The sequence below is a fragment of the Triturus cristatus genome, chromosome 1_1 (assembly GCF_964204655.1).
Source record: "Triturus cristatus chromosome 1_1, aTriCri1.1, whole genome shotgun sequence".
Classification (NCBI taxonomy): domain Eukaryota; kingdom Metazoa; phylum Chordata; class Amphibia; order Caudata; family Salamandridae; genus Triturus; species Triturus cristatus.
Genome location: NC_140579.1, coordinates 444570580 through 444586199, shown reverse-complemented (window position 1 = coordinate 444586199; position 15620 = coordinate 444570580). Strand labels below are relative to the sequence as shown.

The following is a 15620-nucleotide window of genomic DNA, read 5'->3' as shown; positions in this document are numbered from 1 at the left end:
TGAGAGGAAAGCTGCATGGGTAAAAGGCTTAACTCTACACAAAACCGCCAGGGTTTTAAGGGACCCCTGCTTCTTCCGGTCAGGGCCAGGTGAGCTTCTAATGTGGCAGCACGTATTGCTGCAGAGTGGAAGGCCCTTCACAAAGGTTGACTTGAAATCTTTCTGATGATAATTGCTGTATGTTGGTTATAAATGGGTACTGATTGGGTGAAATCTTTCCTCAGCGTTACTGTGTGTAAAAAATATCAAAATAATGAAGCAATGCTATCCCAAAATACGCGGCATCACATAACCTTATTTACATTTTCATCCCACGCAATTTAGTCAACAGGTTTAGACATTTTTGTCAAGAGGGGGTCCTTACGCCTCAAAATGTTGACAGGGGGGTCTCGGCATCCAAAAGTTTGAAGACCTCTGCTCTAGATACACAGATCTCACAGCATAAGAGCTCAAACTGCAGAGCTACCTCTCTAGTTACCCAGATTTCACAGTATCATGGCTCAGACATCAGCGCTACTGCTCTAGTTACCCAGATCTCACAGTATCAGGGCTGAGACGGCAGAGCTATCCCTCTAGATACACAGATCTCACAGTATAAGAGCTCAGACTGCAGAGCTACCTCTCTTGTTACACATATCTCACAGTATAAGAGCTCAGACAGCAGAGCTACCTCTCTTGTTACACATATCTCACACTATATGAGCTCAGCCAGCAGAACTACCTCTCTAGTTACACATATCTCACAGTATCAGGGCAGATCTCATAGTATCAGGGCTCAGACAGGAGCGCTGCCGCTGTAGTTACCCAGATCTCACAGTATAAGAGCTCAGACAGCAGAACTACCTCTCTAGTAACACAGAGCTCACAGTATCAGGGCTTAGACAGCAGAGCTATCCCTCTAGTTACACAGATCGCTCAGTACCAGGGCTCCGACAGCAGAGCTATCCCTCTAGTTGCACAGATCTCACAGTATCAGGGCTCAGACAGCAGAGCTATCCCTCTAGTTACACAGATCTCAAAGTATCAGGGCTCAGATAGCAGAGCTACCTCTCTTGTTACCCAGATCTCACCGTATCAGGGTCAGACAGCAGAGCTATCCCTCTAGTTACCCAGATCTCACCGTATCAGGGTCAGACAGCAGCGCCGCCCCTCTAGTTACCCAGATATCACGGTATCAGGGCTCAGACAGCAGATCTATCCCTCTAGTTGCACAGATCTCACAGTATCAGGGCTCCGACAGCAGAGCTATCCCTCTAGTTACACAGATCTCTCGGTACCAGAGCTCAGACAGCAGAGCTATCCCTATAGTTGCACAGATCTCACAGTATCAGGGCTCAGACAGCAGAGCTATCCCTCTAGTTGCACAGATCTCACAGTATCAGGGCTCAGATAGCAGAGCTCCCTCTCTAGTTACCCCGATCTCACCGTATCAGGGTCAGACAGCAGAGCTATCACTCTAGTTACCCAGATCTCACGGTATCAGGGGCAGACAGCAGCACCGCCCCTCTAGTTACCCAGATCTCCCAGTACCAGGGCCCAGTCTTCTCTCTGCACCTGTGACCACCCTGTGTTTTTTGCCTCCTTGCACCCAGACGTGTCTCCGTGCCCCAGTCGGCTCTCCTGTCTCCTGGACCGGCGCTACCCCTGCGCCCCCGGATCCCGGGAATGCGGATCCTGCCTCGCCAAGTACCAGGAAGACCCGGGCGGAAAGTGCACCCTGAGGAGGCCACGCACACAGGGTAAGATGTGTCGTCATAGATCCTGTGATTCTTTACAAGAGACTAGATAACTCAGAGCCATGTAAAAAATGCCTTTCACTTGATAGTATGTGTAAATCCTGCGGTCAGGCCAGAATCCACAGAAAGGTCTTACAGGTGCCACAGATCTCACAGGCTCAAAACAGCAGAACTATCTGATAGGGTAACACAGATCTCACAGGCTGAGGCCAGAAACAGCAGAGCTATCTGTAAGATTACACAGATCTCAGCTGCTCAGGTCAGAAACAGCAGAGCTATCTGTCAGATTACACAGATCTCAACTGCTCAGGCCAGAAACAGCAGAGCTATCTGTCAGGTTACATAGATCTCGCAGGCTCTGGCCAGAAACAGCAGAGCTATCTGTCAGGTTACACAGATCTCAGCTGCTCAGGCCAGAAACAGCAGAGCTATCTGTCAGGTTACATAGATCTCGCAGGCTGAGGCCAGAAACAGCAGAGCTATCTGTCAGGTTACACAGATCTCACCTGCTCAGGCAAGAAACAGCAGCGCTATCTGTCAGATTACAGCATTGATCTAATAAACTCACGGTACAGACAGCAGAGCTTTACCTCAGGGGACACAAATGTTTTACACTCACGCCTCGAACAGCAGACCTTTGTGCTATGTCACACACCTCTTACAGGCAAAGGCTGCAAGCAGTTGATCTTTTACTTACAATACACAGGTCTTGTAGTCTCAGGAAGCAAACACCAGACCTGTCACTCATGGTGCACAGACCTTACAGTCACAGGAAGCAAACACCAGACCTGTCACTCATGGTGCACAGACCTTACAGTCACAGGAAGCAAACACCAGACCTGTCACTCATGGTGCACAGACCTTACAGTCACAGGAAGCAAACACCAGACTTGTCACTCATGGTGCACAGACCTTACAGTCACAGGAAGCAAACACTAGACCTATCACGCATGGTGCACAGACCTTACAGTCACAGGAAGCAAACACCACACCTATCACTTATGGTGCACAGACCTTACAGTCACAGGAAGCAAACACCAGACCTATCACTTATGGTGAACAGATCTTACCGTCACAGGAAACAAACACCAGACCTATCACTCATGGTGCACCGACCTTACAGTCACAGGAAGCAAACACCGGTCCTATCACTCATGGTGAACAGATCTTATTGTCACAGGAAGCAAACAGCAGACCTGTCACTCATGGTCCGCAGATCTTGTAGTCTCAGGAAGCAAACAGCAGACCTGTCACTCAGGGTGCACAGACCTTTCACTCTAAAGAAGCAAACACCAGACCTATCACTCATGGTGCACAGACCTTACAGTCACAGGAAGCAAACACCAGACCTGTCACTCACGGTGCACAGACCTTACAGTGCAGGAAGCAAACACCAGACCTGTCACTCACGGTGCAGAGACCTTACAGTCACAGGAAGCAAACACCAGACCTGTCACCCACGGTGCACAGACCTTACAGTCATAGGAAGCAAACACCAGACATGTCACTCATGGTGCACAGACCTTTCACTCTCAAGAAGCAAACACCAGACCTATCACTCATGGTGCACAGACCTTACAGTCACAGGAAGCAAACACCAGACCTGTCACTCATGGTGCACAGACCTTACAGTCACAGGAAGCAAACACCAGACCTATCATTCATGGTGAACAGATCTTACCGTCACAGAAAGCAAACACCAGACCTTTCACTCATGGTGCACAGACCTTACAGTCACAGGAAGCAAACACCAGACCTATCACTCATGGTGAACAGATCTTGTTGTCACAGGAAGCAAACACCAGACCTATCACTCATGGTGCACAGACCTTACAGTCACAGGAAACAAACACCAGACCTTTCACTCATGATGCACAGACCTTTCACTCATGATGCAGGAAGCAAAGACCAGACCTATCACTCATGGTGCGCAGATCTTGTAGTCTCAGGAAGCAAACACCAGACCTATCACTCATGGTGCACAGACCTTACAGTTGCAGGAAGGAAACAACAGACCTATCACTCATAGTGCACAGACCTTAAAGTCGCAGGAAGCAAACACCAGACCTGTCACTCATGGTGCACAGACCTTACAGTCACAGGATGCAAACACCAGACCTATCACTCATGGTGAACAGATCTTACCATCACAGGAAACAAACACTAGACCTATCACTCATGGTGCACCGACCTTACAGTCACAGGAAGCAAACACCAGACCTATCACTCATGGTGAACAGATCTTATTGTCACAGGAAGCAAACACCAGACCTATCACTCGTGGTGCACAGACCTTACAGTCACAGGAAGCAAACACCAGACCTATCACTCATGGTGCACCGACCTTACAGTCACAGGAAGCAAACACCAGACCTCTCACTCATGGTGAACAGATCTTACCTTCACAGGAAGCAAACACTAGACCTATCACTCATGGTTCACAGACCTTACAGTCACAGGAAGCAAACACCAGACATATCACTCATGGTGAACAGATCTTACCTTCACAGGAAGCAAACACCAGACCTATCACTCATGGTGCACAGACCTTACAGTCACAGGAAGCAAACACCAGACCTATCACGCATGGTGCACAGACCTTACAGTCACAGGAAGCAAACACCAGATCTATCGCTCATTGTGAACAGATCTTACCGTCACAGGAAGCAAACACCAGACCTATCACTCATGGTGCACAGACCTTACAGTCACAGGAAGCAAACACCAGACCTATAACTCATGGTGCACAGACCTTTCAGTCACAGGAAGCAAACACCAGACCTATCACTCATGGTGCACCAACCTTACAGTCACAGGAAGCAAACACCAGACCTATCACTCATGGTGCGCAGATCTTGTAGTCTCAGGAAGCAAACACCAGACCTATCACTCATGGTGCTCCGACCTTACAGTCACAGGAAACAAACACCAGACCTTTCACTCATGGTGCACAGACCTTTCACTCATGATGCAGGAAGCAAAGACCAGACCTATCACTCATGGTGCGCAGATCTTGTAGTCACAGGAAGCAAATACCAGACCTATCACTCATGGTGAACAGATCTTATTGTCACAGGAAGCAAACACCAAACCTATCACTCGTGGTGCGCAGACCTTACAGTCACAGGAAGCAAACACCAGACCTATCACTCATGGTGCCCCGACCTTACAGTCACAGGAAGCAAACACCAGACCTCTCACTCATGGTGAACAGATCTTACCATCACAGGAAACAAACACCAGACCTATCACTCATGGTGCACCGACCTTACAGTCACAGGAAGCAAATACCAGACCTATCACTCATGGTGAACAGATCTTATTGTCACAGGAAGCAAACACCAGACCTATCACTCGTGGTGCGCAGACCTTACAGTCACAGGAAGCAAACACCAGACCTATCACTCATGGTGCCCCGACCTTACAGTCACAGGAAGCAAACACCAGACCTCTCACTCCTGGTGAACAGATCTTACCGTCACAGGAAGCAAACACTAGACCTATCACTCATGGTTCACAGACCTTACAGTCACAGGAAGCAAACACCAGACCTATCACTCATGGTGAACAGATCTTACCGTCACAGGAAGCAAACAGATCTTGTAGTCTCAGGAAGCAAACAGTAGACCTGTCACTCATGGTGCACAGACCTTTCTCTCTCAAGAAGCAAACACCAGACCTATCACTCATGGTGCACAGACCTTACAGTCACAGGAAGCAAACACCAGACCTATCACGCATGGTGCACAGACCTTACAGTCACAGGAAGCAAACACCAGATCTATCGCTCATTGTGAACAGATCTTACCGTCACAGGAAGCAAACACCAGACCTATCACTCATGGTGCACAGACCTTACAGTCACAGGAAGCAAACACCAGACCTATAACTCATGGTGCACAGACCTTTCAGTCACAGGAAGCAAACACCAGACCTATCACTCATGGTGCACCAACCTTACAGTCACAGGAAGCAAATACCAGACCTATCACTCATGGTGCGCAGATCTTGTAGTCTCAGGAAGCAAACACCAGACCTATCACTCATGGTGCTCCGACCTTACAGTCACAAGAAGCAAACACCAGACCTATCACTCATGGTGCACAGACCTTACAGTCGCAGGAAGCAAAGACTAGACCTGTCACTCATGGTGCACAGACCTTACAGTCACAGGAAGCATACACCAGACTTGTCACTTATGGTACACAGACCTTACAGTCACAGGAAGCAAACACCAGACCTATCACTCATGGTGCACAGACCTTACATTCGCAGGAAGCAAAGACCAGACCTATCACTCATGGTGCGCAGATCTTGTAGTCTCAGGAAGCAAACACCAGACCTATCACTCATGGTGCACCGACCTTACAGTCACAGGAAGCAAACGCCAGACCTATCACTCATGGTGCACAGACCTTACAGTTGCAGGAAGGAAACACCAGACCGATCACTCATAGTGCACAGACCTTAAAGTCACAGGAAGCAAACACCAGACCTATCACTCATGGTGCACCAACCTTACAGTCACAGGAAGCAAACACCAGACCTGTCACTCACGGTGCACAGACCTTACAGTGCAGGAAGCAAACACCAGACCTGCCACTCACGGTGCAGAGACCTTACAGTCACAGGAAGCAAACACCAGACCTGTCACTCACGGTGCACAGACCTTACAGTCATAGGAAGCAAACACCAGACATTCACTCATTTTGCACAGACCTTTCACTCATGGTGCACAGATCGTGTAGTCTCAGGTCACCAACAGAACAGCTGTTCCTCAAGCTACAGAGATGGCACAGGCTTTAAGCAGCAGAGCTATCTCTTAAGAATCAGAGATAATGGACCCCAACTTCAGACAGCAGATTAAATATATTTATTAAACACAGCCTCTAGGCAGTATAGTAATCGCTTCAAATTACATATTTTACAGGTTACACATAACACAAACTCAGAGTTCTGAGATTACAAGGGTTTTACACCCTACACAAACCTTAAAAGCTCAGGTTTCAGGTAGTCACCTATGAAAGCTGCTACAAACAACACACAGGCTCAAGCTTCGGACAGAAGAGCTACCCATCAAGTTACATCAGCCATTCAAGCCCAGGCCTCAGACAGAGGCGTGTTCTTTTGTCATTCACAACGAGTTAGTCGCCCCGGTGGTGTCAGTGTGGGCAGCACTGACTGCCAGTGAGTAAAGGTCTGAATGCCCACACCCTCGGGAAGACGCACCGCCCACCCAGATCCAGACGGGGCAGCATTATTCTGTAGGATGTGACAAGATAGGTGAACCAGCAGTGACAAGAAAGAGCTACCCCTGGAGTAGATGAGCCAGGAGTAGGGTAGGTGAACCCGACGTGGAGTAGGTGAACCCGACGTGGAGTAGGTGAGCCAGGAGTGGGGTAGGCCAGAGGTGAAAGGGAAGGGCCACATTTGGAGTAGGTGAGCCAGGAGTGGGGTAGGCCAGAGGCGAAAGGGAAGGGCCACATTTGGAGTAGGTGAGTCAGGAGTGACAAGTAAAAGCTACCCCTGGAATAGGTGAGCCAGGAGTGGGGTAGGTGAACCAGAAGTAACCAGGAAGAGCTACCCCTGGAGTAGGCGAGCCAGTAGTAGGGTAGGTGAACCCGACGTGGAGTAGGTTAGCCAGGAGTGGGGTAGGCCAGAGGTGAAAGGGAAGGCCGACATTTGGAGTAGGTGAGTCAGGAGTGATAAGTAAGATCTACCCCTGGAGTAGGTGAGCCAGGAGTGGGGTAGGTGAACTAGAAGTGACAAGAAACAGCTACCCCCCTGGAGTAGGTTAGCCAGGACTGGGGTAGGCCAGAGGTGAAAGGGAAGGGCGACATTTGGAGTAGGTGAGTCAAGAGTGACAAGTAAGAGCTACCCCTGGAGTAGGTGAGCCAGGAGTGGGGTCGGTGAACTAGAAATGACAAGGAAGAGCTACCCCCCTGGAGTAGGTGAGCCAGGAGTGGGGTAGGTGAACCCGACATGGAGTAGGTGAACCCGACGTGGAGTAGGTGAGCCAGAAGTGAAGTAGGTGAGCCAGAAGTGCAGTGGGTGAGCCAAAAGTTGAGTAGGTGAGCCAAAAGTGAAGTAGGCAAACCAGAAGTGGAGTAGGTGAACCCGATGTGGAGTAAGTGAGCCAGAAGTAGAGTAGATGGGCCAACGTTGGAGTAGATGAGCCAGACGTGGAGTAGGTGAGCCACATGTGGGGTAGATTAGGCAGACGTGAAGTAGGTGGACCAGAAGTGGAGTATGTGAGCCAAAAGTGGAATGGGTGAGCTAGACGTGGAGTAGGCAAACTAGACGTGGAGTAGGTAAACCAGACGTGGAGTAGGCAAACCAGACGTGGAGTAGGCAAACCAGACGTGGAGTAGGCAAACCAGATGTGGAGTAGGTGAACCAGAAGTGGAGTAGGTGAACCAAAGGTGGAGTAGGTGAGCCAGAAGTGGAGTGGGTGAGCCACAGGTGGAGCAGATGAGGCAGAAGTGGAGAAGGTAATCCAGATGTGGAGCAGGTGAACCAGATGTGGAGCAGGTGAGCCACAGGTGGAGTAGATGGGCCACATGTGGAGTAGGTGAGCCACATGTGGAGTGGGTGAGCCACATGTGGAGTAGGTGAGCCACATGTGGAGTAGATGAGGCAGAAGTGGAGTAGATGAGGAAGAAGTGGAGTAGGTGAGCCAGAAGTGGAGCAGGTGAGCCACACATGGAGCATGTGAGTCAGAAGTGGTGTAGGTGAACCAGAGATGGAGTAGATGAGGCAGAAGTGGAGTAGGAGAGTCAGAAGTGGAGTAGGTGACCCAGAAGATGAGTAGAGGTGAGCCAGAAGTGGAGTAGGTGAGCCAGAATAGGTGAGCCAGAAGTGGAGTAGGTGAGCCAGAAGTGGAGTAGGTGAGCCAAAGGTGGAGTAGGTGAACCAAAGGTGGAGTAGGTGAGCCAAAGGTGGAGTAGGTGAGCCAAAGGTGGAGTAGGTGAACCAAAGGTGGAGTAGGTGAGCCAGAAGTGGAGTGGGTGAGCCACAGGTGGAGTAGATGAGTGTAGGAGAGTAGGATCTGCACTTATGTTGCCCCCACTTTTTTTCTGATGTATACACTGGTTTCTGGCTATAGTCTGGCTAAGTCCCTGCTAATCAGGGCCCCAGTCTCTCTGTTCTCTCTAAACGACTTGGTGTGCATATTAGATGCACTAGTGATTGGATACTGTGGTACCTTATGAGCCCCTAGTATATGGTACCTAGGGCATTGGTACTTCACAGGCCTACCAGGGGCTGAAGCATGTATTATGCCACCCCTGGGAAGCAGACTCAATCTGACACCACAGGCCTGCTACTGCAGCCTGTGTAAGGTAGTGTTATCACTCCTCAAAGAGGTATAGGTTCCTATATCTCACCATACACACACATATAAACCTATCAGCCACCCCTATGACAGGCCCTATCAATCCTGAGGACAGGGTGCTTGGTTTGCTATGTGAGGGGGTACCTCTGCCTGAGCCGGGCCCCACTGCAGCTGGCAGGGTCTATTCCCTATGGCTGTTTGTGGATGCGGTTAAACCATATACTCTTAAGTGCATTATAACCTTGCGGTAAATGCTAACTTTGGAATGACTGCATCAAAACATGTCGTGTTTGGTGTCAAACAACTTGGAATCATACCCCCACACTAGTAACTGGTGTGGGAATATGATCCCACCCTTATAGTGGGGATGACATGTACCCACTGTACTAAACGACAGAAATCCTATAGAGCCCTGGCATCACAAAATGGATGCCTCCAGCACAGACACTGGGCTGCCCTCCTGCTGCTGACTGAAACTCGCAGTGGAGGAGGCCCAACAAAAGGCATCCTGACACAGGGAGGTGTTACCACCTTCCAGACAGGATTTAGTGTATTGGAGCTGGGTGGGTGCACTCCTAGAGTGCTTTGAAGTCCTGCACTGGGGGAGCAGTAGGCTCCTCTGTGCATATGCCAGCTCAAACCGGTTCAGGGGCTACTTGCCCCTGCTCTGGCGCGAAACTGGACAAAGGGAAGTGGGTGTAACCACCCCCTCCCCTGACCCTCCTAGAGGAGTGGTCATAGAGCTAGTCCCTCCCCTATCTTCACTATAAGATAGCAAGCATTGCCTTTACAAATCAGATAACCCTGGATGATGCTCTACAAAGAAGAATCCTGGCCCTTCGACGTTCCACTACCTTTGGAAGACAGAAGAATCTACCTTGGAGTCAAGGAGTGACTCCCCTGCTTGGCAGGCACCAAAAACCTTAATCAACGGTGGCAAACTTTCCCACTCCCGCCGGAGTTCGAAGTCCCTGCTGCCCCGGAAGTGAATTTCCTGACTTCTAGACGGCCATTGTGAGTCCCCAGCGAAGCTGTGGTGAGTGGACCCCACGAGTGACGAGGAACAGCAATACCTGGGGACTGTGCACTATTGTCAAGTGCAAACCCTAAACAACGGTCTAAAAACTTGTGCATTCGACCATTTGTGGCCCAAGCCTCTAGCAGGTCTTGCACCAAAAATCAGCAGCCTACCCCATCCCAAGTGACCGTGGGCTCCTGTAAAGCATTTCCTGAGGAGGCGTCTTTGCAATCACTTGTCCGTTGGCTAGTGGGTCCCCCGAAGACTTTCTCATCGACTCAAAGGGCTCCCCTGGTTGCACCAGGCCTGCCCTCACTTACCTTTGCTGGGTGAGTCCCTCAGACCTTGCTGGTCTGCACCATCAACTTTCTTCAGTCTACACAAGACTTGCAGTTGCCAAGGCTTGTTGGCTCCAATCCAGGTGCCGACACTGCCATCAGCTGCAGGCGTCGTGGGACACTCGAAATCCAGCTGCTGGTCATCGTCGATCTCTCCTGGACCTCGTGAGCGAAGAGTCAAAACGCCATCGATGACCTGAATCGACGCGACATCTGTGGTCATCCATCTTCCTGGCCACCGGTCACTGGTAAGTGACTTTGAACACTGTCCCTTCAATTTTCAGGTCTTCTCCATCTTGAACCCAGGCTTGGATTCCACCGGACACTTCTTCACTCGACGCAAGCAATAAGTCTTCTTTGGTCTCCATAGAAAACAGCGACGCGACCCGACACCAAAAGACACCTATGCACCCGGCTTCCCTGGGTGAGGTAACTCGTGCACTCCGGTGCCCAAGTGTGTGTTGGCCCTCAAAGTACTTACCTTGTAAGTGGCTTGCTTGTAGTCTTCCTCGAAGTACCCTAGAACTTTGAAAATCTAACCGCGACTTGCACCATTATAATCAATAGGGAACCCGCGGCTGTGTTCACACACTGCACGTGTCTCCCGTGGGCCTGTTACTTACCTGCTAACACTGCAGTAGTGAGGCCCCAGCGATTCCCCAAGCCCTAGGCCTTGTTATTTTGCAAGTCGACATCCTTATACCACTTTCTTAGTATATAGTCTGGTACGCCCCTAGGGCTCCAGCCATATTTGTGCTTAATTTATTGTGAACCGTTGACATTTGAATGTGTACCTGGTTTCTAATCTCATAAAGAGATTAGTAGAGTGTGTCTAGTAATAAATACATATATATTTGATATATATACCTGTGTGGTGTCCTTTCATTTGGTAATTCAAGAGATTATAAGGTAAAACAAGCTGCTTTACATTCCTCTGAGACTTAGCCTGATGGCTGCTCTCCACAGCTACCACTAGAATAGCTTTCTTTAAAAGGTTGTCTTAAACCTATCTACCATAAGAGTCGAATTGAACTGGTGCAAGGTGGCCACTATAACTAGTGACCAGCGTATGCCAGGCCAACTTCTCACAATGAGGCAGAAGTGGAGAAGGTGAACCAGAAGTGGAGAAGGTGAACCAGAAGTGGAGAAGGTGAACCAGATGTGGAGCAGGTGAACCAGATGTGGAGCAGGTGAACCAGATGTGGAGTAGGTGAGCCACATGTGGAGTAGATGAGCCACATGTGGAGTAGGTGAGCCACATGTGGAGTAGGTCAGCTACAAGTGGGGTAGGTGAGCCACAGGTGGAGTAGATGAGGCAGAAGTGGAGGACGTGAACTAGAAGTGGAGTAGGTGAGGCAGAAGTGGAGCAGGTGAGCCACAAATGGAGCATGTGAGTCAGAAGTGGTGTAGGTGAACCAGAGGTGGAGTAGATGAGGCAGAAGTGGAGTAGGAGAGTCAGAAGTGGAGTAGGTGACCCTTAAGATGAGTAGATGAGCCAGAAGTGGAGTTGGTGAGCCAGAAGTGAAGTAGGTGAGCCAGAGGTGGAGTAGATGAGGCAGAAGTGGAGTAGGCTTACCAGAAGCGGAGTGGGTGAGCCAGAAGTGAAGTAGGTGAGCCAGAAGTGAAGTAGGTGAGCCAGAAGTGAAGTAGGTGAGCCAGAAATGAAGTAGGTGAACCAGAAGTGGAGTAGGTGAACCAGAAGTGGAGTAGGTGAACCAGAAGTGGAGTATGTGAGGCAGAAGTGGAGTCGGTGAGCCAGAAGTGGAGTAGGAGAAACCAGAAGTGGAGTAGGTGAGCCAGAAGTGGAGTAGATGAGCCAGAAGTGGAGGCCAGAAGTAGAGTAGGTGAGCCAGAAGTGGAGTAGGTGAGCCAGAAGTGGAGTAGGTGAGCCAGAAGTGGAGTAGGTGAGCCAGAAGTGGAGTAGGTGAACCAGAAGGGGAGTAGATGAGCTAGAAGTAACAATGACAGTCCACTCTTGGCCCCACGCTAGTCTGCTGCCTGTTCTGATCCTCGGTTCCCATTTGAGAGACCTGTTGTTTGACTGCTCTTTTAAAATAGAATACCTTGTTTAATTTGTAATCTGTGCTTTATTGTGCTGTTTTAATGTTGCTGCCATTCTCACCTGAAGTGTACACCTTGAATTTGATGTGCTGGAGGGAGGCTGGGAATCGAACCTGTCATAGGGAGGTTCCTATGAAGACTCAGAGCGCTGCCATTTTGACGGGTGAGCGTTCTAGTTGCTCGGCCCTGGACAATAAAAGGCAGGGCGCTCCATGAATGGGCAGCAGACATGTGCAGCAGGCGCGCTGCTGGCGCGCCGAAGGCACGCCTAAGGCAAGCCCGTCTGCGCCCGTCAGCATCCCAGAGGCAACCAGCGCCGGCCATGTTGCTGGTTCCACCCCTTACCAAGGTACTTACTTGCACAATGTTCAGTAGAGACTTGCTTTTGGAGATTGGCTAAAAATTATGTTGCCATAATCTCGCCACTCTGAACGCTGACGGTACTACCTCTAAGTGCAAACACTGCAACTGGGAAGCCACCAAGGGCTTCGGGGAGAGTAACTTACGGGGGAGGCACATGGTATCAGGGCTCATAATACCGTTTCCATGATTAGCAATGCTGGAAATTTTAAGGCTCTTTTACCAAATACTCGCTCGTTAAATAAGCGTGACTTGCACATTTTTGATTTGCTGTAGGCCAGTCTGGACATATTGTTTCTGACAGAAGCTTGGCTTACTGAGGCCTTCAACCCCACTATTGCCACGGCCATTCCCTCAGGGTATCAGATCCTGAGGAGAGACCGTGCTGTGGGCAAGGGTGGTGGTGTAGCGATTGTTATTAAAAAGGATTTTGCCTGCACCATTGTCCCTATGGAAGAGATGGATGGGGCAGAATGTTTAGGTGTTCATTATGTTCTCTAGGCCAGGGGTCTTCAAACTGTGGGGCGCGACCCCCAGGGGGGCCGTGGAGTGATGCAAAGGGGGTCGCGCCTTCCCAGTCACACTTCTGCCCAGGCCCAAGGGCTTCAGCCCCCCCCTTCCCCCGTCCTGTGTCTCAGCCTGGGCTGCTGCAGTGAAATTTGAGCTGCTGGGGGCTCAGCTGGGCAGTGTCTGGATTCCTATCTCCGGCACCCCCGTGTTTTTTCACAGGTCTTTAAAGACCATTTGCATTTTAACATGCCTTTGTAAACTGCTTACAGAGGCTTAGGTTTTTTTGCTGGTTCCAGTACCCCCTGGGTCCCCACTGTGCCTATTCCTTACATTTGGATTTTACATTCACTGCTGTAGTGTGAGAATGCATTTTATGGAAAAGAATACAAAGTTGGCTTCCTGGGGGCGCTGTGAGTGAAAGTTTATTGTGCTTTTGAAGCACCTGCTGCAGCCCGCAATTACCAGGCCTCATATAAATGTCAAGATAACTGGTGTGATTAATTATCTTCCTGGAGAGAGATCAGAATGTTGTATAGTTGAGGTTTTGACTTGGGTGATGTTAGTGCAGAGGGTTAATATGCCCGCTGCAAAGAACGTGTACCAAGTAGATTACAGAGTGCGTATGATGTGAAGAGATCAGCAGGTTACTGCTTTCAAAAGAGACATCCTTTTGTTACTTGCAATTTATAACTTAAAGTCCTAATAGAGAATAGTGAGCTATTAACTTTCATCCTAGAACAGCATACACACTACAAAGAATACATTATTAGACCATTGATTAATGTTGCAAAAAGGGTTAATTTGGCTAGAAATCAATTCTTATTATTAAAGGAAACTCCCAACTATGCTGTTTCTTTTTCGACTCTGAGTTTGTGCTTCTCCACACCAAGCACTCTTGAACTATACTGCCTACCAGTATGGATGACATGTGACTCCTATACTTTTAGTCCTTTGGCTTATGTAACATTTCCTATACACTGATTTACACACTTATGATTGATTGTCTCTGTGTAATGTGTGTGTGATGCAAAGTGCTCGGACACCCTACACTGGTATGAGTGGCACTATATAACTAATTCAATGCATCTGAGAGTGTGGGGTTATGGAGACTTGGTCACTGTTAAAGGGTGCTAGTGAGAGAATCCGTGGTGGGGGTGGTCATTGTGGGGGGCACCAACAAACATGGTCGCACAGGGCACCACCAGCACTAAAGCTGGCCCTGGGAAGTATGCACAGATAAGCGCTGAAAATACCGCTTTAGGTGACTGTTTTTTTTTGTACCGACTGGGCCACCAAAATAATCTGCTGGCAATCCTAACCATAGGACTGGAAGTTTGTTGCAGGATCAGCACATTATTTATTTCCTTCACCCTCGATCCCCGATTAATGCCGCAATAGTTTAACTTAGATCTTAAAGTCTACGCCCCGTCAATAACATGCTGAGTTACTTCATGGGTCTGGGAATGCACCCTGCATTCAGACAACTCATTCCTCATTCTCGCCCTTCATTGTCACGCTCACCCTGCACTCACAGTGATCACAATGCACTCACACTGATCACCATGCACTTGCACCATTCACCCGCTCACCCTGCACTCACAGTGATCACTCTGCTCTCAAAATGCACTTGTCCTGCTCACACTATACCTCAACCTGCAGTCACACGAGTACACTACTCATCCTGCACTCATGTGACACTTCACTCACCTGTCCCCCTCACTACTCAATATGCAACTCACTCAAACAAGCCCATCAGTAATCATACATTCATTCATCCCATTCTGAACTTGCATCCGCACCCAAAATGAGAGAGGACAGCAAGGGAGTGAGAGAATTTGATTGAAGAGGTCAGGGATGAGGAGAAATGTGAATTGCCGAAGAGAAGTGTGGACACGCAAGAAGTGAGTGTGATCCAAAGGTGAGGGCTTCTGTTAGAACAAAGGGGAGATGTGAAAGAGGAATGGGGGACTGGAGAGGTGTAAGATACAAATAGACAAAAATTTGAATGAAGAGACGAGGTGAATGAGAAGTGCTGAGGGGCACGGGAGGTGACAGGGCCAGAGAGGCCATGAGATAAATGTGAGAGACTGTTAGAGATGAGGGCAGTGAAAGGACAGAATGGCAAGAGGTGATTAAAGGTGAAGTGAGAGGTTGAATGGGGAGAGTTCAGAAGTTGTAAAAAGGGGTGAAAGAAAATGACCTGCAAAGTGAGAGAGGGATCCGGGGTTAGGAGAGGAGAGAGGGATGGAAGGGAGGGGGTGAGA

At 49.3% G+C, this 15620-nt stretch overlaps 1 protein-coding gene across 1 annotated transcript in view; it reads left to right on the top strand.

The window, feature by feature from the left end:
• LOC146870411 (uncharacterized) overlaps positions 1 to 15620 on the top strand; it is a 1711658-nt gene that overhangs the window by 42855 nt on the left and 1653183 nt on the right. The window contains exon 2 of the mRNA XM_085640891.1: positions 1593 to 1739. Coding sequence (XP_085497017.1) covers positions 1593 to 1739 — 147 coding nt within the window. The remainder of the gene's footprint in view (positions 1 to 1592; positions 1740 to 15620) is intronic.